Genomic DNA, 23131 nt, shown 5'->3' with positions numbered 1-23131 from the left:
CCAAAAACAGCCAAAGGAGCAGAATGCACATAATTATTACATGTATTTTTATTTGATGGTGGTCTTAATAATATTATTGTCAAACTAATAAAACTCTGAACACCTGGGCCGAGTTGTTCAAAGCTGGGTTAAGATAACCCAGGGTTAGTGAGAGATTTGAATTCAGATTTGAAAGCTTAAAAAGCATTTCAGTTTTAATTCTTTTTGTCTACAAGTTGATGATTGAAAGCTCTAAAATTAACAGAGAGAATTATCTCAGAAAATACTTCTGAACACAAGAAAAAGAAACCCGAGTTAAATTTAACCCCGCGTTAAGCGCTAATCGGCCTTCGAACAACTCGGCCCTGGTGTTATTACCAAATCCCAGTGGAGATCAGGGCATATTAAATATAATTGTGTTAATTTGTTTAGATTCACCAACAACAGCTGCTGGGAACACCTTGAAAGGTCTAAAGGAGATGCCTTCTGTTCTTAATTTAATGAGGCGTATGATAACTGCACCAAATTTGGGAGCTGATATGACTGCAGAAAAAGACAACAATGGGAAAGAAGGCCAACCAGCAGAAAACAAGGACTCGACTTTGCTACACAGTGCAGCCGAGGGTGGCGATGTGTCCATCATTGAAATTATTCTATCCGATGGAATTGAAGTAAACACAAAAGATAGCTTTGGTGCAACGCCATTGATGATTGCTGCTGCAAAATGCAAAAAGCAGGCAGTAGATTTCCTACTCTCTAAGGGTGCAGATCCATCTCTGACAACCAACGTCGGAAGAAATTCACTTCATGCTGCTGCTGAGGGTGGTGACGTCTCCATTGTGAAGGCAATGTTATCACATGACATTCCTCTAGATTCGACTGATAATGATGGAATCACTTCATTAATGATCGCGGTTGCTTTGAATAACTTCGATACAGTAGAGTTTCTCCTTAGCGAGGGTGCAGATCCATTTTTGAAAACTAATGAAGGGAGGACTGCTTTGTTTTTTACTGCTCTAGGAGGCCACACTGGTGTCATAAACCTCGTGCTTTCTTGTGGTTTGGAGATTGACTCACAAGATGATGAAGGCGTTACAACATTAATGTGGGCAGCAGTATGTGCCAATTTGCAGGCCGTACGTTGTCTGCTTGAGAAAGGTGCTGATCCACTGCTGACAGCCAATAACGGTTGGAGCTCTCTACATTTTGCTTCTAAAGGTGCTAACGCAGCAACTATTGAGACTCTCCTCTCATATGGAATTGATGTTAATGTTAAAACGGATTCTTTGATACGTATGACACCTTTGATGGTTGCCATTACAAATCAAAACATGGAGGCCGTAAAGGGTCTCCTTGAAAATGGGGCTGATCCATTAGTAGAGTGTAGCCTTATACAACACAGTTCGCTGTTCTTTGCTTTATATCTTGGGAATTCTGAATCTACTGTCTTGTTCATGATTGAAGCCATGCTTTCAAGTGGACTTAACATCAATGCCCAGAGCAGTTTTGGCTGGACAGCTTTGATGTGTGCGGCTTTTTTAAAGAAGCGTGAAGTTTTCGATTTTCTTCTTTCTAAGGGAGCAGATCCGTCTTTAAAAGACAAGGTTGGAAGGACTGTGCTGCACCATGCTTCAGAAGGAGGTGACATCACCATCATTGAAAAGTGTCTTTCATGTGGACTTGACATTGAATCTAAAGACAATGATGGAAAGACAGCTTTGGATCTCGCGGCTTGTAGTGGTAGCCGCGATGCTTTTCGATTTCTGAGAGAGAGACGTTCGATAAAGAACAGTTGAAGCATACCTCTCTGTTTCACTAGAAAGATTTAAGTTGTTGATCTCTTCTGGGGCTCCTCTTTTCATTTGAGGCGCATTTGTTTATTTCAGTGATAGGTTACTTGAGTGTTGTTTTAATGTCTCACCGCAAGAACTATGCCTTTGTATTGTTTCACTATAATAGCCTTGCAAGTTCGTGCACTAATCTTTAAACCTCATGAAATTATATGTCCCCACACCACTCACAAAACTTTGTTTGGTACTCCGTTCCAAACTCACCCCATGTAGGGGAATCGAAGAAAGTCATTGGATTCTGGACTGCACGTTGTGGATTCCGGATTCCATGCACTGGACTCTAGTCTTTGTCAGTGGAACTTGGATTCTGGATTCCAAACGTTAGTGGGATTCCGGATTCCTTGAGCTGTATTCTGGATTCCAAAGCCCAGGATTCCAGATTCCACAAGCAAAAATTTCCTGGATTCCGGAATCCGGATTCCCTTACATGGGGCAGAGTCCCCATAGTAGATAGTGTTGAGCGCCACGAAGTGAAGAGGGGAGCCAAAAAACAAACAAACAAAAACGGCCTCAAGAATCTGAACAGCTCGACTCGGATAAGCTGGGGGATCTGGTACTTTCCTTGCTAGCAGAGGCTTCTTTTCCCTAGTATCTGATGAGTGGCTCTTTTCCTGCCGCCCACCTAATACTAAGGGAAAAAGGCCTCTGCTAGCAGGGAATTTAGTACTATACATTTGTAGACATTTACTTATTTACCTATCCTTTGCACAGTAATGATCATTGTTTCTTTTATTTTTGCTATGTAAGCTGCGTGCGTATTTCATACCTATCTATAGGGGCCATCACGTTTTTAACACGGTCGATATATCTAGGCCTCGGTCTGATATCTCCCTGCAATGACCTCACTCTTGGTTAATAAGTGGTATTTAATTCCACTGTTTTATAATTCATCAACCCAGTTGAGTTATTTTAGTGTTTACCCAGGCGAATACTACCTATTGACCTGTTATATCTTTGCTGGATAATGAATGATTTTAACAAAGCCATTTGTAGAAGACGTCATAAACTGCCTTATTTAAATTTGGAAATTTGGGTAAAATCGTTTATTTTGCTACCCTGTTTCAAGACAAGAGACCCTATTTAATGACACTGATATACGATTCATTTCGTTTTGCAGACAGAAATAATTTTTTTAAAAACTTTGATCATGGAGTTACCTTTTTTTTTGTTTTTTGTTTTGTTTTTTTACAAAAAAAAGGATCTGTACAGGTCCCGAAATGATCCCGACCACGAATGATCCCCAGTTCAGGGTTGGGGATCATTTCGGGGGATGTAAAGATCCTGAAAACAATACGCTGTTAGCGTCACATGCCTGTTAGGCCAAATATGGGAGCCCCCTACTGGGAAGGGGGGGTTAGGTTGCATTTGCAATAAAATGGAAAAAGAAGCATGAATGTCAACGTAGAAACTGTTAAGTCTTCAGCTTGTAGGTCGAAAAACGAGAAAAAAGCTGTTGTTATTCGTTAAGGTGTAACTGTTTTTTGGTAGATCATGGCTATAGTAAGCGTTGCAGAACCAGTTGCACGACAGCTTGTTCACAAACTGTGAATTGCATCACCAGCATAGCTTTACATTGTTGAATAGACGTGCTTTATAAAATATATGTACTGGAACGCTAGATTACGTTTGCACCAGGTTCTCTGTGTTCTTTACTGTAATAAGGCTCTGTCAATACCGCCAGCTACGCAGGCTAGTTTGTCGACTATTAGCCTGAGTAGCCGGAGTCGAAAGGGTATAAGGGATAGGGAGGAGGGGAAAAAGGGAGGGGGTTGGGGAGAGAGGGTTTCCCTATTTTCCGCTTTCGCGCTTTTCTCCATTCTCGTCCCCAGAACCTCCTGGAGACCTGAGTACGAGGACCAGGAGGCTCTGGGGACACAGATGATTCTAGGAATTCCAGTCATTTCGTTTCTAATAGCGGCAAGAGCCATACTCTTGATAGCGGTCACTTGCTCTTGCCTAAGTGTCAATGACTATAAATCCTCCAACTTACTATTGAATCGGAAATGACCGGAAGTCCTAAAATCTAGGACTTCTAACTCTGTGTCCCCATAAGTGTCCCCATAAGTGTCCCCAGAGTCTCCTGGTTCTCTTGCTCAGGCCCCCAGGAGGCTCTGGGAACGAGAATGGCTTTTCCCCCACCCCCTTCCCTTTTTGAGGCTGCCACGCTGGCTATCGAGTATTTATCAAGTCGTGTTCCCACAGTAAGGCATTTGACATCAAAGTTCGCCCACGAGTGGGACCTTTCTGAGAGAGAGTTAACAAGTTTAAATATCTTGGGGTCCTCCTAGACAACACCCTATCTTGGAGGGACCACGTAGAATATATCGGTAACAAGATCTCGTCTAGATTAGGTATTCTACGTCGAGCGCGTAAGGTTCTTCCCAAACCAACTTGTCAAATGCTCTACAATACAGTCGAACCTCTCCTTACGGACACCTCTCTAATACGGACAATTTACTTGGTCCCGGGAAAATGCCCATACATTCTTTGTAAACATAACCTCTATAATACGGACAACGGACACGAAATCTCGGCCCCAGAGAGAAAATTCATACAAACTGAACCTCTTTATTACGGACACTCCAATGATGACAGTTCTTATTCAACACGATTTCCTGTTTGTCGTTACATATCAGAGTGTAATCAATTGTCTCATTGTTCATACGATAACAGTATCATGTTTTCAATCGGTAAAAATTATACTGTCGACATGTCATTGCCATTTATCATCAAGATTTCTTATTCTTTGAAGACTCTCCAGTTGTTGCTTTCCTTTTTCTACCTCTTTTCTTTTCGACATTTTCACTTGAAAGACTATTTTTACGGACAGCTGGGTTTTCTGTAAGATCCAAGCACTTCCCCAAACGCTCAATGAGTTTGTGCGGTCCAGTGAAAATATATTCACATGGGATCTCCATGCCTAATCCTCCGCCCCGATTGACTGCCTTCCCACATACGTTGACAACTCCATTGGTCCCAGGCTTTGCAAGAAAATGTTTTATAAGTCCCAAACCCTCTTTCGTATTGACCAACATCAAATGCACCTCAAAGCCTTTTTTGGGCCAATTTTGACTTAAAGAACACTTAATACCATCAATGGAGCCTTTAAAGTGACGTAATATTCATGACCTCTATACAACGGACACCTCTCTAATACGGACACTTTGCTCTGTCCCTTCGGTGTCCGTATTAGAGAGGTTCGACTGTACTTTAGTCCTGCCATTGTTCGATTACTGTTCGCCTGTCTGGGACAGTTGTGGGGTTGGGAGCAAAGCCTATCTAGATAAGCTAAATAGATGCGCCGCATGTATTATTGAAGGTCGATCTATCGGGGCTGAGAAGTTAAAATCAACATTTGACTGGCCTAGCCTACAAGCACGCAGAAATTATCTCAAATGCGTCCTAGTCCATAAGAGCTCATAAGTGTCTTCACGGAATAGCGCCTTCGTACTTACTTTCAGAGTTTAAACACGCGCACCTTTTCCATGGCGATAACACCAGAAGTCGTTTTTTGCTGCGCCCTCCCTTCGCAAAAACTACCAAATACCAAGGTAGCTTCAGAATAAACGGTGCTCGGACCTACAACACCCTAACCAGAATCATTAGACAAGAAGAGACCCTCAGTGAATTCAAAATCAAGCTAAAACGCCACTTTAAACAGTAACACGAGCGTTACATGTTGTCTTAACTTAATTAATTGTCTAATTTTAATGTCTTTGTTTTTGTGTTTTGTCAGGGCTCCATTTAAACTAGTTCTGCTAAATTGGATGCCCCTGGTTAAATATTGAATTAAAAAAAAAAAAAAAGTACTCACTGTATTGCTGCCCTCTCCCCATGTATTATTATCATTGTCATTATCATTATCATTACCCAAGTTATTAAAAGTGATACCACCTAATCGTAGGCTAAGTTAGGATCCAGTCATGATTGTTCGAAAGGCGGAAATCATTAGTAGGGAGCTTAAGCAACTACGACGACGACCACAAAGACGACTTCAAAAAAACAATAGGTTTAATGATCAAAACAACAGCTCTGCACGTGCATCACGCTTTTTAGTACATTTCTTTGACGTCCACTGCACGACTACGACTTGAAACCTCCTAATTTGACATTTTATTGAGGACGTGGACAAACGACGACGTATTTTCCTTCCTCTTTTTGAACCTGAATTAAATCCTTAAGAATTCAACTTCAGGAAAAGTTGCCTGCATTTGACATATTGAGCGGGTCCAAATAGACGCGATTAAGTTTGAAAGCACGCAAATTCATTTTTTTACCGACGTTTTCACTGCCGTCGTCGTCGTCCTTGTTAAGGTCCCTAGTGAGTTCACGCAACAGGACGGCAGAGAGAAGAGGACGGTAAGTTCACTCTAAGGGGGTTTACCCAACGACGACGGCGACGGCTACGAAAACGTCACTTAAAAAGTGAATTAGCCCTGCCTCAAACTTTACTGTGCTTATTCTATCTCGTTTAATTCATCAAATGTTGGCAAATTTTTTTGGAGTTGAATTCTAAAGGACTGCATCAAAGTTCAGGAAAAGAAAAAGAAAGTTGTTGTCTTTTGTTCCCTTCCTCGACAAAATGTGAAATTGGGCAGTTTCACATAGTCCCGGGGGGGATACTTTAGGAATTTCTGGGTGGGGATGTGCCGCTGGGACTCTGGAACCCTTAACCTATACCAGAGCTAGTTCAGCTGAATTTTGCTACCCTATACTAGAGTATACTCCCCAAATCCCCGCTATCCTAGAGTAGCTGTTTTCCAGAAACTACTGAGGTCACTAGCACAGTCTAGCCAAAACAAAACCTTATACCACAGTCCCTAGTCTAGATAAAATCTTCAACCAACTGATCGTTTTCCTGAAAAATGATACCCTATTCTAGACCCAAACACTCTGATTTATATACCCTGTTTGAAAACTATACCCTTCACAGCGGCACATACCCATATAGCCCATATATGGCAGTACCCCCCCCCCCCCCCTCGGGCACGTAGTAGTCGTGCAGCGACGGCAGAGAAATGTACAAAAAAGCGTGATGCACGCGCAACATTGTTTTGCTTGTCTAAACCTATTGCCGCTTTTGCCGTTCTCGTTCCCGTCGTCGTCGTCGTTGCGTAAACTCCAATGCACTTGGTTTTCCTTGAATTTTTGAAGCAATGACCAGCTTACAAAAATGAAGGACCGGATTTTAATAAAGGATCAAATCAGCACTAAGTGAAAATATATATATATATATATATAAAAGGCAAGGCTGATTTTACAGTCTTCCCGACTGTAAAATCAACCTTGCTTCTTTTGTTTTATATTTTGGTTTTCCTTACACTTATCCGCTAGTCTTTTAATTAACAATTATTCCTCGAGGGGCTCTGAGTCAATAGCCTATGAGGCCGAAGGGCCCATTTTCTTTTTTGGGCTATGGGCCTTTAATCCTTTTTTGCCGCCAAAAATCCGGCGCTTTTCGCCACTAGCGGGCTATAACATATGGCCTAGTAGTAGCTCAACCAATCAGAATGCAGCATTGATAATAGACCACTAATTGAATTTTACTAATAGGATAGTGCGTGATCCATCCTCGGAGACTCAGGGACAGTCAGTTAGGTAGGAAAAATGGCGCGATGAAAGTTGCCAGGGTTCTTCCGCCAATTGCAAATGCTTGAAACTCGACCCACCAACATTCTCGTCCCCAGAGCCCGTCGAAACCCGCCTTGCGCGCGCATCACGGAAGCTCGCAGTGTGTTGGCACGCAAAGCTTTATACAGCTTTCGGTTTTGTTTAAATCAGCATTCCCGTTGTATTTCAGTACAAGCCATTTAAGGTAGGCAACTGATATTTCTATTTATTATTAAGTCCCGAAACTTAAACTTGAGGTCCTAGTCTTGGGTTTAGTAGACCGTTTCACCATCTTGGCTGGAGGGCAAACACGGCTAGTACAGTGAATGTATGAGATTTTGGCCCACTTGGAACCTCCATAACGCAGCTACAACGAGGCGGATTTCCAACATTTGCCTCTCCTTTACACAGTTTTATTGATATCATCCATTCAACGGAAAATAACGCTATTTATAAACAATAATAAATCTTCTCATGTGGTTAAATTTTCATGGTAATTTGCATAATGTTGATTACAAGGGTTTGTATGAAATCTTAAAGGTACTAGATCTGCTATAGACCCTTCCATTTGTAAAAGTTATTTCTCAAATGATTAAGAATTTAGCAAAATAAAAATTACACAGGCCTATCAAGCGAGAGTTTAGCTTTCAGAAAATTGATATCCGAGGTGTCAATTTTCACGTCAAAGGTGTTATTTCCGATTTGTATCGCAGGCTCAAAACTTCAATAATTCCGTATTTCTTGCTTTCTCTCGATAGCTAGGAATATAAAAAAAAAACTGGAACTGACTTATGCTTAGTTTGTTCATTTACCTTTAAATTCCTGGCAGCAGTCAGTAAATTTTTCCTGAGATATAAAGGTGGAATTTTTTTGTAATGCCCTGTAACTTCAGGCCACCGCAAAAATTCCAAAATATTCCGGGAATTGCCCGAAATCAACACATTTTTCCTTTACATTATGTGAATAAACCTGACAAGTTTCATCGCGGTATCATAAATCCTCATCTTTTTACATCTTTTGTCTTCAGTGAGGTCCAACACAGCTGCAAAATTGCCCCTAATTCACCCGTAATTTTCGTCGCGCTGCACTGTTTTCTCCGTCGCCATCTTGAATTCTTACGAGTAAACCACTGTTGTTGATGTTTGTTGTGACACTGACCCGACTGTAGCACGTAAAGTGGCGAGAAAATAGGAAAATCTTTGTTTGAGCTCGTTGCGTGATGTGCTCTCAATATGGTGTCGTAAACAATGTTTTAGCCTTAGCAACGTGCTAATTTGCATAACAGATCATTAAATTGGGGCCTTATCTGTCATCGACCTTACAGTGATGTGGCTTTTTACTGCCACAGGAATGATTTAGAAATATCAAAACAATTGTACTTAATTTGGGGAAGCAGAATGTAAGCAAATTTTGCTATAATTTGCCCTGGCTTACTTGAAACTCATAACGCGTTATTGCATTTGAAAATTGCAACATTTCTGTCAACAACAGAAAGTATCGCATTGGATTTCAGCCCTGTGATTATAAATATTTCCAAAAAAGTGCTCATAGATACCAACTTTGGCCTTCGTTTTCTCGGCTTATATTTAACGAAAATGCTTCATTTTTGGAATTTGAGTTCAGGTTAAGAGTGCATTTCAAATAAGCGATTTTATAAGCATGACCATTTTTTGACTTTATAGCACTTCTAATACCTTGAAAATTTGTTTTTTTGTCATTTTAACCTGAATCTCTTCTTTTTACTTCATGAAAGTAATCTCAGTACAAATGCCTTTTAAAATACATTTTGGCATTTGCCCCCCAGCCAAGATGTGGTCATAAATCGTGAAAAGGTCTATTGAGGCAGAAAATATGCAGTAGTCATCAATCGCTAAGGGAAACTAAATGACAATATATTTAGGAATGGGTATTTTTTAGGTAATGTGGTTTTGCAACAGCGGGAATATATCTTATGTATATGTGCTTGTCTTGCTCGTATGGTTTTGCAGTTGTTTCCATGCATCCATTTTTGTCTCTTTTTACTGTCTGTGAGTGTGTGTGGTGGTGGTGGGGGAGGGGGGGTACTTCCTAGTACCGCTGGATTGAGTCACATTTTCATGACTGGATTCATTGACTATAATTGGGGCTACATTTTTAATAGAGTTACTAGAATGGGTTTGCACAATTTTGGATTTCTGGTGGTAAGAATATTTTGGTAATCAGGGATTTAAAAATGGAAGAGTTTTACTACATTAAGTTTAACAAATATGCATGTTAATTCATTTCAGAATCACCAAGTAAAAAGTCCCTCCCCCAGATGGTCTTTCAGTCAGATCAAAAATCTGTTTTAAGCATTAATTATACAGCAATGCTTCAATTTTATTAATTATAGAAATAATATCTATTTGCAGACTAATAACATGTATTTAAAAGTTTGAAACATCCTTTCAAACAGATTAATGTTGGTTTGTTAACTAGAAGCATCCATTCCAAGAATTGCAACATCTGAAAACTTTTTGCAAAGTTTGAGGTTAAGTGTACAATACAAATCCTCAACACATAATTATATTTGCAAACCTCAGTGAATTGACTTTAAGTACAGCTAAATGAACAAAACTTTTAAATTGGAAAAAAGACTGATAGGAACTTGTTAAAGAAAGATAATTATTAATTGGGTAAATGATGCAATGTTTTGTAAGTCATCAAGCATTGTTTGTTTTGTTGGTGAAATTTGATCCATGTGAACTATTTTGATTTGGAGACAATTCTATTTAATAAACAATGTGATTTCTAGCTCTTCATCAAGCCTTAATTTAGTAATTAAAATAGAAGATGTGATTGTTGAAAATAATGCATTTCCTTGAGTTGCTTCCACTGTATACATTAATGGGAAACATCTTAAAATCATCATGACTTTTACCCATAATTTTAATTATTTTTATTTGCCACAACATGATACGCTTAAAACATGTTCGATAACTGTAAGTTTTGCATGACCTTCTGGAAAAATTATTTCACATGAACACGCCCTACCCAAAAATTAGGCTTTTAACACCCCCCCCCCCCCCCCTTCTGAAAGTTCCATTGTCCAACCCTTAGGGGAGGTATGGATATTTTCTGGAATTACACATTCCCCGTTGTGGAGTCCAGATTCCTTGTCAGTGCTGGAACTTGGATTATTGATTCCAATCATAAGCAGCATTCCGGATTGCTTGAGCTGAATTCCAGATTCCGCCAGAAAAAAAATTTCCTGGATTCCCAATTACCACTCATGGTGTGAAATCCTCTAAATTAGAATATTTTACCAGCATGTAGCCCAGTCAAAATGGTTTGCAGTACATGTAATAGGCAGGACAACCAGAATAACAGGCAGCAAAAGCCTAAACTTGGGTGCAGGTTTGCATTTGAAATTATTAAACATTATTGTTGATCGAGTAGGCAGCAAATATTCCACTGGAAGCAGCAAAGTTGCCTGCTGCCAGCTCATTTTGGCTGGGGTGAGCATGCAAAGAAAGTCATGTTCGATTAACCTGGGGCTAGTGGTTGCTATTCGGCTAGAGAATTCTGTTCTAAATTTACCCAATGGGCAAGAGACGTTTTTTGTAGCATTCAAATTGTAAAAGAACTGTAATCAATCCTTGCCTTGTTATCAAAAAAATTTTTTTGGTGCTAGTTAAAATGACTCTTGGGCCAGTCCATGATCTATAAAACTGACAATCTTTGCACGGTTTTACCCTCTGTAAGTTCAAGTTTCAGATAATCATTTAGTGTAAAGTATTGCCAGTATTGAGGGCCTCCCAGGGGGGGGGGGGGGGTACATGTTCCCTTGTTCCCTCAAAAAAATTGGAGTTTTTCCCTTGTTCCCCAAAAATAAATTAAGATGTTCCCTGAAATTCACTTTCATCAAGTTCCCCTGTTCCCAGAAATTCTGTTGCATGTTCCCTTGATCCCCAGAAATATTAATTAATGTTCCCCAGAATTTCAATCATATTTCAGTTTTCGATGGTCAGTATTTTCGTAAGTTTTACCTCGTTAGTCATAGTAGAGATAATCCTCAGCAAAACGCCTCTTTCGTCTCCTTGATGAATGCCGCATCACCTCTGGTTCATCAGCAGAAATTTCTGTCGCCTCTGTAAGAGTTAGGACATCACTTGTCTGTTGAATTTCATCCTGAAGTAGGATCAGCTCTTCCTCCTTAAGTTCCAAAACATCTTGATTATGTTTGTAGGTCGTCAAGATACAAATAATGCTATCTACCTCAATGTATTTCTGTGAATTTTCCGAAAAGCATATTGGGTTAAAAGGATCTTGAACAAAAATTTTGGCCATCACTTTTTTTATGCCAACTTTAACATTCTCCTGTAGGCAGGTGAGAACCAAGGTGTTTTCAGGGCACCCTTTGTCATGCTTAACACAGACTATCTGATTAGACGTGTACAGAAACTCTGTCACTTCTTTCTGTGGCATTTGTTGCACTGAATGGTGGTCTCCTAATTTGGTTAAATCAAGTGGCTGGACATCTGGTGGGCCCACCGCATATAGATTAATCGGGAGAGTTCCTGGGTTGTCTTTGGTCGTCATATTGCGCACCGTTTTTTGGGGAACACTCTGACCGTGGACAGCTCTACAATTCCTCATCTCGCGAACTTGTTGACTAGTTAGCTTATTTCTCTTTGGGGGACGTAATTTCGGAAGGTCAGAGTAGCTTGCAGATACAAAGGTGTGTGGGTAGTATGAACTAGAGCTAGTAAAGTATGAATATGGTGTAGAGCACTGTCTTTTTAAGTGTTCTTTGATCGCTCTACTGAACCTGTAGTCAAATTCAAGCTGCAACGGCATGTCACTGGCACCCGTTCTCATCTCAGAAAACGTGTTTTCCACAACCAGGGTCAAAATGCTCTTTATGTTAAATCTAGCACTCAACCCAGGACTAAACCGGTCCAAGGTTCCCACGCGTTCTAAACTCGTCCCCAGTCGTCACCAGTTCACTTGTGAAGATTAGTCGCCAGGCTTAGTCGTCGGAAATGCGTGAAATTACAGAAACGTCGGAAATGTCTTCATAAACAGTTAATGGAAATCTCTCCAAAAGTTAGAAAATGGTCGAAAGTCAATGTTCCCTTGTTCCCGAATATCCCTCAACAGTTCCCTTGTTCCCTAAAAGTTATTTTGAAATATCCCTTGTTCCCTAAAAGTAAATGGCGATGTTCCCTTGTTCCCTAAAACCCCTGGGAGGCCCTCAGTATTGTGTTCATACCTTGATTACCTGATATGTGGCTGTGTAAATAGTTACTCCATTTGTCCCTCTCAGATGCCATTTTGAAACATGAGCTTAGCAATGAGTACAAAGCAGTGGACTGCCTAAGAAATTACATTGGTGTGTAAAAAATTGACTTTGTACTCAGGCAATGGCACCATGCCCAAATTCCAGTGTGGGTTCTTGAAAAAGGGTGTGTTCACATTAGTGCTCAGCCGGTGAAATGCACGGGGACCAGGTGTGAATGCTGCCTTAGTAATCTTCTGTTTGTTGATTAACAGAAATGAAGAGAACTCACCCTGAAGCATTTGGACATGAACCAAGCATGCCAAGCACAAGTGGCAGTGAGTCACAATGTATCAATGTCATGTTTTTATGTGAAGAGTGGATGTCGTCCAAGGGAGGTTTGCCTACTTTCAATAGAGAATTTGCAATAAGTTTAGCCAAAATATCAAATGGCGAGATCAAAGTCCATTGCTATGTCTCTCGAAGTACTGAATCAGATAGAGAAGATGCTAGAAAAAATGATGTAAATTTAATCACTGCAACAAGCATACCTGGAACCTCAGATCCCCTGGATTGGCTTAGGGTTCCTCCAACAGAACTTTCACATCCTGATATTGTGATTGGCCACAGCAGGAAGTTTGGCATCCCTGCCTGGTGCATTGTAAAAACTACAAACTGCAAATGGGTGCAATTTGTGCATGTGTTTTGTGAAGACCTTGGAAAATACAAACAAGCGGATGCAGAAAACACTGATACAATTGAAGAAAATGAGAAGAAGCATAAAAGCGAAATTGCACTCTGCAAAGCAGCCAATGCTGTGGTTGCTGTGGGAACAAGATTACAGCAAAAGTACAGTAGATGTCTCCCAGACAGGGAGGTTCATGTCATTACACCTGGAATTTCTGAAAAATTTACTGGCCTCTCAGAGCAAAGGGTTGGAAAAGTGACAAATGATCAAGACGAGTTCCACATCTTTGTCTTTGGTAGAGGAACTTTTGAGGACCTTTCTCTGAAAGGTTATGATGTTATTGCTGATGCAGTAGGTTCTCTTGGAGAGAAATTTAAAATGACATTTGTCGGTTCACCGGAGGGTCAACATAGAAAAATAGAGGATTGGTTACTAGAGACAACAAGAATAACACGTGATCAAGTGACTATTCGTGGATACTGCGATCAAGAAGAGCTGAAGACAATGTTTCTCGAAGCAGACTTGGTTGCTCTTCCGTCTCGCACTGAAGGCTTTGGATTGGTTGCCCTTGAAGCTATTTCTGCAGGGGTTCCTGTTCTTGTTACTAGTGAATCTGGCATTGCTAAAGCTTTGGAGAAAGTGGAAGGTGGGCATTTGGCAGTTGTAAAATCAGGAAACCAGGAGAAGTGGCTCCAGAAGATAACACAGCTCTCCATCCAGAATCCAAAAGAGAGATGTGATGGTGCGGTTCGTCTTAGGGAAGAGTATCGCAGGATTTACTCTTGGGACACTCAGTGTGCAAAATTCAAAAAAATTGTGCAGGATCTAACTGACAGGCCGGCCAGTGCAGTTGCAGTTGAATCAAATGGTATGCAATGTGAAAGGATGTTTTTACAGTTTAACTACTGACAGCACTCTAACCAAGGCCACTTTTTTTTACAAAATTTACCAACTGGATTACAGGGCTGTTGCTAAAATTTCCAGTTTCCGGGTAAATGCAATCAGCAGGCAGGAAATTGTCTAGCTTGGAAGTTCTTGCATCAATTTAGATTTCTGAAAGCTGTGCCCACCTATCCCTCCCCTGAGTCAAGATTAACACTTACTTCTCACTTATTGCAAAATGTTGGGTTAGGGGAGGGGTAAGTGGGCAGGTTCGTAGAAACCTCAATGGGTTCTATTCTCCTTTTGTTTCCTATAAGAGTAGCCAAAGCCCACGTTCATAGTAGACTGGGAAAATCCCCGGCCCCCGGCACTTAGTGACAGCCCTACGATTACAGGAAAATAATAATGCATTCTGAGGAAGTAGTTTTTGAAGCTAATCAGCTGCTCGTAAGAAAACAAAAAGCTAGGTCAAGCACAAAAATATTGTGAATATTAATAGTGGAATTAAGTTTAATTCCAAGAAAGCAAAATTTATCACGACAATATTTTCTGTATTATGCTCACGATTCATATTTGTTTGTCACAATCATATTTCCTTGCTAACATTGCTGCCCTTTTCAAAAATTAAAGCAATGTTCACGTTTTTTGCTACTATCAGTCACTCTTATGAAATGCACAAGATTCTCTTCAGCAGGTCACGTCCCTTGTAGAACCAGACATATGCAAAACCTATGCTCATGCTATTTGTTTACTATGTTGGACTATGTTTTAGCTATGTTATGTTCACTACTGCCTATGTATTAACTATGTAACACACCAAACAACATAGTCCAAAGTATGCAAAATCTATGTTGAAACTATGTTTAGGCTATTTGAAAAGCACATAGCTTTTGAATACCTATGCAAATACTATTCAAAATCTTTTCATAGTCTTGACATAGCTATGTATTTACTATGCAATAGAAAGTTCTGCTTTTCCTTCCGATTAGCATCCTATGTATTCACTATGCATCAAAGTAAAATAGCTTTTACATAGCATCTCGATCTTCACTTTTATTTCCAACAAGTTTCTTAGCTTTTACATAGTGCTATGTATATTCTATGCTATGTGATGAAACATATTTGCAGCCTATGTATTCACTATGTGACATTTTCATTTAGCTTTATCATGAGATAAAGGCTACATAGCTTTTACATAAACATATTTTTTCCTATGTCACTCATATGAAAAATATATGTAGTCTATGCGTTTTCTATGTGATATTGCAACATAGCTTTTAAGTGACTAGGCATGTTGATGGTAGCGCTTACAGAAGGCTAAGCATACTTCCAAAGTAAAAAGCAGTGTTTTAAACTAAAACACTGAAAAATCATGTACTATAATTTTTTTTGTGCTTGCAGATAGTTTCTTAGTGAGAAGATTTTTGTTAAGCATTGAATCGCTACATCCATCATCCCTGTCTTAACTTTCCTTTCTAGCTTTTCCCTAGAGTTTCTTCACTTGAAATGATACTTCCATGCATCATTTTCTTCTTTTACATTGGGTTCGATCTTTCGTCTTGATTGTGGACGTCTCCTGAATATAACTGCTTGGTCAAAACTGCGAAACGCTACCTGCAGTCCTCGGAAAAGTCCTCGGTGGGTGTTTGTCAGCCATTTTGTTTCCACTAGTTCCCAGGGAAGCCCGTGAGTTCAACACATGCGTATTTTGCGTTTTATCGTCACGTGGGCCTTTTCAACCAATGAAAAGGCGTGAAAATTGTCTGTTTCCACGCGGGCGCTTTCAAGTCAAAGAAGACGAGCTGTAAGCGTGCGTTTTTACAAGAAGACGCTTCTTTTTACTTCAATTTCCAGTCTTTTTCCTGCCAGGTTCAACAAAAAGTATTCCTAACGTTGGTAAGTGATGTTTTTCTCAATTAAGTTTCGATTTGCCTGTGTTGTCTCCCCTTTTCGCGTATCTGAACAAGGATCGGTCACCTTCGATCACGCTTTGATACTCCTTCGTTTCAATTCTAAAACGTCAGGTTGTTTTTATGTTCATTTGCCTTAAAATCTCCACTTTTCTGTTTGCAGATACTTATTCGTTGCAGTCAAAAGGAAACTGTATGGCACTGAAGAGCACGACATCAGCCAAAAGTCTACACGATAAGCAAATTAAGCAAACTTTAACTTGGGGTTTCGATTCTGAAACCTCCATGAAAATACTGCATTTGTGTTACTATTAGTGTTCGTGGTATTATATTGTCATAAGTTTTCAATTTTTCGTTTCAAAACCGATTTCTTACCAATGTAAAAGGTATTATAATTCATATGTTTATACTATTTTTACTATTTTGGTGATTTTTACGAGCGTATTTTAAACACTACATTTGCTTAAGCAGATCGAAACCTACATACATAAGAGACTATGTCAATTCTATGTAATTTCTGTTTGAACTCTAGTTAAAGCCTGTGTATGTGATATGTTTTACCTATTCAAATACTATTAAAATCCTATTTCAAAGCTATGCAAAGACTATTTGTTCTGTGTTTTCCCTATTTTAATGCTATGCAAAGTATATGTGACCTGTTAAAAGGCTATGTTTTTCATATGTTTTTACTATTTCTGGGCTATCTAAATTCTAAGCAAACCCTATTCAAAAGCTATTTAATCAACTGTTCCCTGTTCCATTTTACTATGTAAACTCTATTTCAGTCCTATGTGAAGGCTATTTATTTTCTATGATTTTTCTATGAGGTTGACTATGAAGTCTAAAATCTCTTTCCACAAGCTAAGTAAACTGTATGCATAGGCTATGTGGAAACTATGTCATTTCTTCCTTTATTCCTAACTTTAAAAACTGCATAGCTTTTAAGTAGGTTCCGTTTGACTAGCGAAAACATAGCATTTTCGATACAAAAAACATAGTCCTGGCATAGAAACAACATAGGATCTGGTTAAAGCAATGTATGACTCATTAACATAGGTTTTACATAGCTTTGTGACATAGCATTTGCATAGATTCTACATAGTGTCTGATTCTACAAGGGGTGTTAAGCTTGTAATAATTGGTAAATTTCAATTTGTTCCTTTCGTTTGTTGATAACCACATAAGGTTCTTGGAATGTATTGTTATTTTCCTTTAAACCGATTGGTCAATTTTGTCTAGGTGGCCTCGCATGCAGTAGTTGCAGCGTAATCATATCCCTTGTGTCCCTCCAGTTTAATATACATTTACAATGTATGTGCAGGTTCTCAAAATGGGTAACTGTTAGCCTTTTTTAAAAACTTTTTTGATTAGGCTCAGAATGTCAAAATTGAAAATGCAGGTATTAGTAATTTAATATTAATTAATTTGCGATGGCATTTGGTCTTATTTTGAAACTAATAAAACCTTGAATTCCAGGAAAAGTTTTAAAATGTTATGTTATGACCAACCACAGCAAAGGTCAGGACAATACGAAATATTTTCAAGCCAGTAAACCATGAACTAATTACCTTTGCTGCTTGGGGTTTAGTTTTCCCATGCCTGATAGGCTTGTCCCTTAATTTGCAACACAATGACTTCCAGAAATACTTCTGGTGTTGACGGGTTTTAGGAGTTTCACAGCAATAGCAAACAACTTTAATTATGACAGTATTCAATGCCAAACCAGCTTGTTAGCTGTGCCAAAGCTCTGGGTGGGGCCAGCTGGGCTAAGCCAATAACTACAGTTGAACCTCTACAATGGCCACCTTGGGGACAGAAGAAAGTGGCCATTCTAGAGAGGAGGACGGTTCGCCATAAAATTGGCCATTGTCCATTGTAGAGAGGTGGCCGTTGTGGAGACTGTGGCTGTTTGTGGAGGTTCAACTGTTTCAGGATATGAGGGAATTGTCACGGCTGCGCTCTAAGGAAAATTGAAGGGAACTCACCGTGTTCTTCCTAAATTTTAGCTAAGCAGGTAAGGGACCATTCATGCCCAGTAAGGCAAAAAATGTGCTAGAGGCGCACTTTCCTCGGGGGAGGGGGTAGTGGAGTGAGGGACATGGCTTCGACCTCGCTGTGAAATTCAGGAGCTAAGTTCTCTGAAATGTCATTCCCTCATTTTACGACCTATTTTACGCAAATCAGCCGTTGTTATCTTTAGACAACAATTTAAAACGTTTGATTCCAATAATTTTACTCTGTCTTCAATGCTCTCTTTCCAAAGTGCATGGCCCATAAAAAGAAAAGCTGTGCATACTTAAGTACAGTTCCATAAATTCATTCATTACCTTGATCAGATCGGATCACAATTTGCGTATTTTTTAAAACAACTTATTTAATTTTAATAAACCTTCAAGCAGTTGCAAATGGTAAGAAGTGTTGGTTCAGACGGTAAATTTTACCGGTTACCTCCTGATAAGGAGAACACTGAGCTCAGTGCTCTGAACCTATAAAATCTGGGGTGCCCAGCATTTGATTTGTATGAAAAAACTAAGATTTTCTAGTCACACATGAAGAGCAAATGTTAAGCGCCAGGGTGGGCCACTGGGCTCTGCTACAGCACAGCCCTCATTAGTTTTTACAGTGAAAAGTCTCCTTTTTTATTGTTTAACTGAGGCCTTTGTTATAATCATGGTTTATTGATATAAAATTAAGCAAAATAATTGGCCATAGAGCTAGACGAATGCAAAAATAGTAGTGAACAGGTCACAATATTTCTGGTACCTTGTCCATAACAAAATAAACTAACTACTTGCATGGTAGTTTGGTTTACTAGCTCAGTATGCAATACTGAGTCACTTGCTGTATAATTTTGAAGTGTAACATGAATTGGACTGTCATCTAGTACTGTTTTAATATTTATTGTTATTTTAATGGAATGGTTCTGTTGTTTAGATTCAGCACCATCGGCTCCAGGTGGCACATTGAAAGGCTTAAAGCACTGGCCGATGCCTTCTTTTTTTCTTGATTCAATGAAACCCATGACAACTGTTCCAAATTTGGAAGCTGGTAAGACTGCAGACAAAGGCAACAGTGGGAAGGAGTGCAAACCAGCTGAAATTAGGGACTGGAATTTGCTACACAGTGCTGCTGAGGTTGGTGATGTATCAATCATTGAAATGATGCTTTCCCTGGGGTTTGATGTTAACTCAAAAGATAGTTTAGGCAGAACGCCGTTGATAGTTGCTGCTGCTGCAGGTAAGAAGCAAGCTGTAGATTTCCTGCTCTCGAAAGATGCTGACCCAACTTCAGTGACCAACGAAGGAAGAAATTTACTTCATGCTGCTGTTGAAGGCGGTGATGTCTCCATTGTGGAGATGATGCTTTTACGTGACATTCCTGTTGATTCAACTGATAATGATGGAGTCACTTCATTAATGATAGCGGCCTCCCAAAACAACTTGGAGATATTAGAGTTTCTCCTAAAGAATAGAGCGGATCCATTTATGACAACCAAAAAAGGCAGAAATGTTTTAGTTATTTCTGCTCAATATGGTTGCACTGATATTATAAAGCGATTGCTTTCGTTTGGTGTGGACATTGATTCACGAGATGATGAAGGCAACACACCATTAATGTGCGCTGCAGCACTCTCCAAATTACAAGTTGTAAATTACCTTCTTGAGAAAGGTGCTGATCCAACGCTAACAGCCAATAGTGGTTGGAGCCTCTTGCATTTTGCTTGTGAAGGTGGCAATACTACCATCATTGAAAAAATCCTCTCATGCGGACTTGATGTTAATATGAAAGGTACGTATGGAAAGTCGACACCTCTAATGGTTGCTATTGTGAACAACAACCTGGAGGCCGTAAAGTATCTTCTTAAAGAGGGGGCTGATGCAACACTGGAGTATGGCTCTTCACCAGTCAACTCACTGCACCTTGCTGTTGTAAACCCTGCATCTGCAAGTCACGTTGTTCCCATAATGGAGGCCATTCTTGCAAGTGGACTCAGCATCAACGCGCGAAGCAGTGAAGGTCTGACAGGTTTAATGTTCGCAGCTTCTGATGGGAAGCCTGAAATTGTAGACTTCCTTCTCCTTAAGGGTGCAGATCCGCATTTGGAAGACACGTTTGGTAGGAATGCTTTGCACTATGCTGCGCAAGGAGGTGACATCACTGTGATTGAAAAGTGTCTTTCATGTGGACTTGACATTGAATCTAAAGACCATAAGGGTAAGACACCCCTAATGGTTGCAGCGTCTAGTGTCAAAACTGAAGCTGTGAAATTCCTTCTGCAGAGAAGTTTAAACAACCAGGGAGTCTAATTTTTTTTCTGCGGTCTCGTCCCTCGGCTGTGGCATGCACTGCTGTTATTTTTTCACCATTTTCTCATGCACTTGCTATCCAGACTGAATTAGAAAATTCATGAAAGTGAATGTATATTATAGGATAGATAACAGGGGCCGCGCCCAACGATGGTTTCCCCCTAAATACATTGATAACACTTTTTAGGGTATCCAGAGTACTCTTAGATATCTGGAAAGCATTCTAAGCGGCGCTGTAAAATTTATATCTGTTCGGTCATCCTAGGGGAACTTGAGTCTTTTCGAAATTACAAGGACTTGAGTATTATTTTCAAGAAAATTTTAGCTGTAATTTGACGTATTACGAAAGTGAGACATTTTCTGATTTCTCTCTCCATTGCATTTTTAAATCCAAATATTTTAGGTCTCCTTTCACTCTACGAAAAATAGGCTAACTTTGGAAGTGAAAAGTGCAAATTAAACTTCAGAAAATCGTAGGGAATTTATTCGATAAGCTTCGAAAATGGTATTAATAGGAGTGGGACGGTCATCTAGAAATTCTTAGCCGTCCTCAAGTAACTGAAAATTCTAGGCAAAATTTTCTTCTCTGACCAGATATTTCACAGAAAACAGTCTTTTGGTGCCCCTGAGATAAGTTTTATTTCTTATTTGTTTTTTTGTTTTTTTGTATTCTATTTTCTCCGTTTTATTTTCGAGTACACCAGTGAAGAGACACCAATTACAACAAAGATTGGGAAGGGCAAGATATAGTAGAACTAATTATTTGCTCTGTTAGTATTAGATTTCATTTTGAATGAGGAAAAAAATTACGAGAGAACAAAAGGGAAAACACACAAGTAATATAATACTGGTACAGTACTGTTTTACAGATGTAAATAATAATGTCTAGTTCGCTTTTAGCGTATATTATATGCCTAGGTATATCATTCCAGCCAGTCATAACACCTACAACTTTGGGACAAAATGCTCTTAATTATCTATTCTAAAAGTGCTAGGATTTAGATGCTGTATGAATGCACTTCCCTGGGTCATAATTATGTTGCTCATTAGTCATATATGAGGGAAGGCTTGAAATTAGACGGCTTTTTACATATGGTGTTATAATAAAAATACTGTTGTTGACAGGTATTTAATGTAACAATGTCAGAAAGCTTAATGAGGCTAAGGTACATACACAATTGGGGAGAAATCACATGGTCACGAAGTCATTACGTTGTTGGCATTTCTAACAACTTCGTCAAGTTTTACCAGTTGTGATACTGGATCTAAGTAATAATTACCCCACAACACACAACCATAGTTTAGATAGCGAAAATAAAGTGCATAATAAAGACCGTATTTACTCGAATAAACGCCACCATAAGAAAAAAAAGTCTGTACAACTTGGTAGCAAAATAAGAGAGACATTGGAACATTGAACATCTTTCTGTATAACATAATATTTACACGTTATCTACAGTCACTGTTGTCAAGGTGATTAAGAAATGTGATTTCGAAATAAACTCCACATCGGGAACGCTGAAAATTTAATACGACACATATCAAAGATTGCGCTTTTACTTGTCGCTTCAGTTTTGCAATGATATTTACACTTTTCTTATTTTATCAATCTGGTCATGCTAAGAAAAGAAGCAGTCAAAGCCGGACCCATCTCCTTGATATCTGATATTCAAAGATTTGAGAGGGGGTACAAATGACAATTGATTTTTTTTGTCGCGGTTGAAAAACCGAGATTTAAACGTTACCATTCATAAATGAATTCAGTGTTTATGGGTCAGAACGCAGTTTAGCTAGTGTTTAACAAAAGCGCGTTATTTCAAAGCCATTGTCAGTTTGCCAAACCTTATTTTCTTAATACCGTTTATCGTGAGCAATTTCAGGAAAGCAAATAGTGTAGACTGTTCAGAGTTCCCTATTTTTTTGTAAGATAGTCAAGATCCAGCGCTAACCGGTACAGGCGGCCATCTTGGTTTCATATGTACCCTAAGTCGATTTGACAGTCATTCAAGATGGCTGGCTGTCCGTAACGCAAAGCGCTCGATCAGGACGATTTTACGGAAAAATGGGGCTGTAAACAGTCTCCATATATCTTGACTAGAAAAGCATTTAACATTCATGCTATAATAAACCATAGGAAACTTAAAAAAGCGGTAATTTTCCCGACAATTGCGTTTAAAATAACCCACTTGGGAAGAGATCTTAAACCGCGGCCTATTAAGTTAGACTTTTTTAAATGACCAACCCTATTTGTCGTAGCAATATATGTCTAAGTCCTTATCAGTCACAGTCAGGGAAGTATCATTGGGAAATAGTCTAACAATATCATTTGTACCAACTACAACAAACTAGAAAAAGGAACGGATCTAAGATCGACCCTTATGGTACTCCTAAATTTACCGACAGAAAATCAGATTCAACGCAATTTACAAAAACCTCTCGTTCCTACTTAGTGAGTAAGACCTTACACCACTGATTTTCAATGTCCCTTATACCACGTAAATAAACTTTTCATAACAAAATAGAAAGATTGACTGTTTGTCGAATGCTCTACTTAGCTCTAGAAAGCCTAGCGAAAACACTGAATACATCAGTGGCAAAGTATGCAAATAAAAAAATCTCTATTTTAAAATGAACATGCGAGAAGACACCAACGAAGAAGAAGCCTA

The 23131-nt window shown here is 39.3% G+C and overlaps 2 protein-coding genes across 2 annotated transcripts; both read left to right on the top strand.

The window, feature by feature from the left end:
• Positions 1-441: 441 nt before the first annotated feature.
• LOC140944128 (uncharacterized) lies at positions 442-3447 on the top strand. Its single transcript, XM_073393253.1, has one exon. The coding sequence runs from the start codon at positions 459-461 to the stop codon at positions 1773-1775; it is 1317 nt and encodes a 438-aa protein (XP_073249354.1). The 5' UTR covers positions 442-458; the 3' UTR covers positions 1776-3447.
• A 4130-nt stretch (positions 3448-7577) lies between these two features.
• LOC140941776 (uncharacterized) lies at positions 7578-20465 on the top strand. The gene is made up of 3 exons (XM_073390818.1): positions 7578-7644; positions 12954-14234; positions 19093-20465. Exons 2-3 carry the CDS (start codon positions 12956-12958, stop codon positions 20463-20465), a joined length of 2652 nt encoding a protein of 883 aa, XP_073246919.1. The 5' UTR covers positions 7578-7644; positions 12954-12955.
• Positions 20466-23131: the final 2666 nt, after the last annotated feature.

This window comes from Porites lutea, chromosome 1 (genome assembly GCF_958299795.1).
Source record: "Porites lutea chromosome 1, jaPorLute2.1, whole genome shotgun sequence".
In the NCBI taxonomy this organism is placed as follows: Eukaryota; Metazoa; Cnidaria; class Anthozoa; order Scleractinia; family Poritidae; genus Porites; species Porites lutea.
The sequence above is the reverse complement of the archived record's forward strand: the minus strand, read 5'-3'. Positions and strand labels throughout refer to the sequence as shown.

Bases quoted from the DNA above. Each gene is read 5' to 3' on its own strand.
- LOC140944128 (XM_073393253.1), top strand. From the start codon at position 459: ATGCCTTCTGTTCTTAATTTAATGAGGCGTATGATAACTGCACCAAAT.
- LOC140941776 (XM_073390818.1), top strand. From the start codon at position 12,956: ATGAAGAGAACTCACCCTGAAGCATTTGGACATGAACCAAGCATGCCA. The intron at 14,235-19,092 runs GTATGCAATGTG...TCTGTTGTTTAG, and splicing joins AGTTGCAGTTGAATCAAATG to ATTCAGCACCATCGGCTCCA.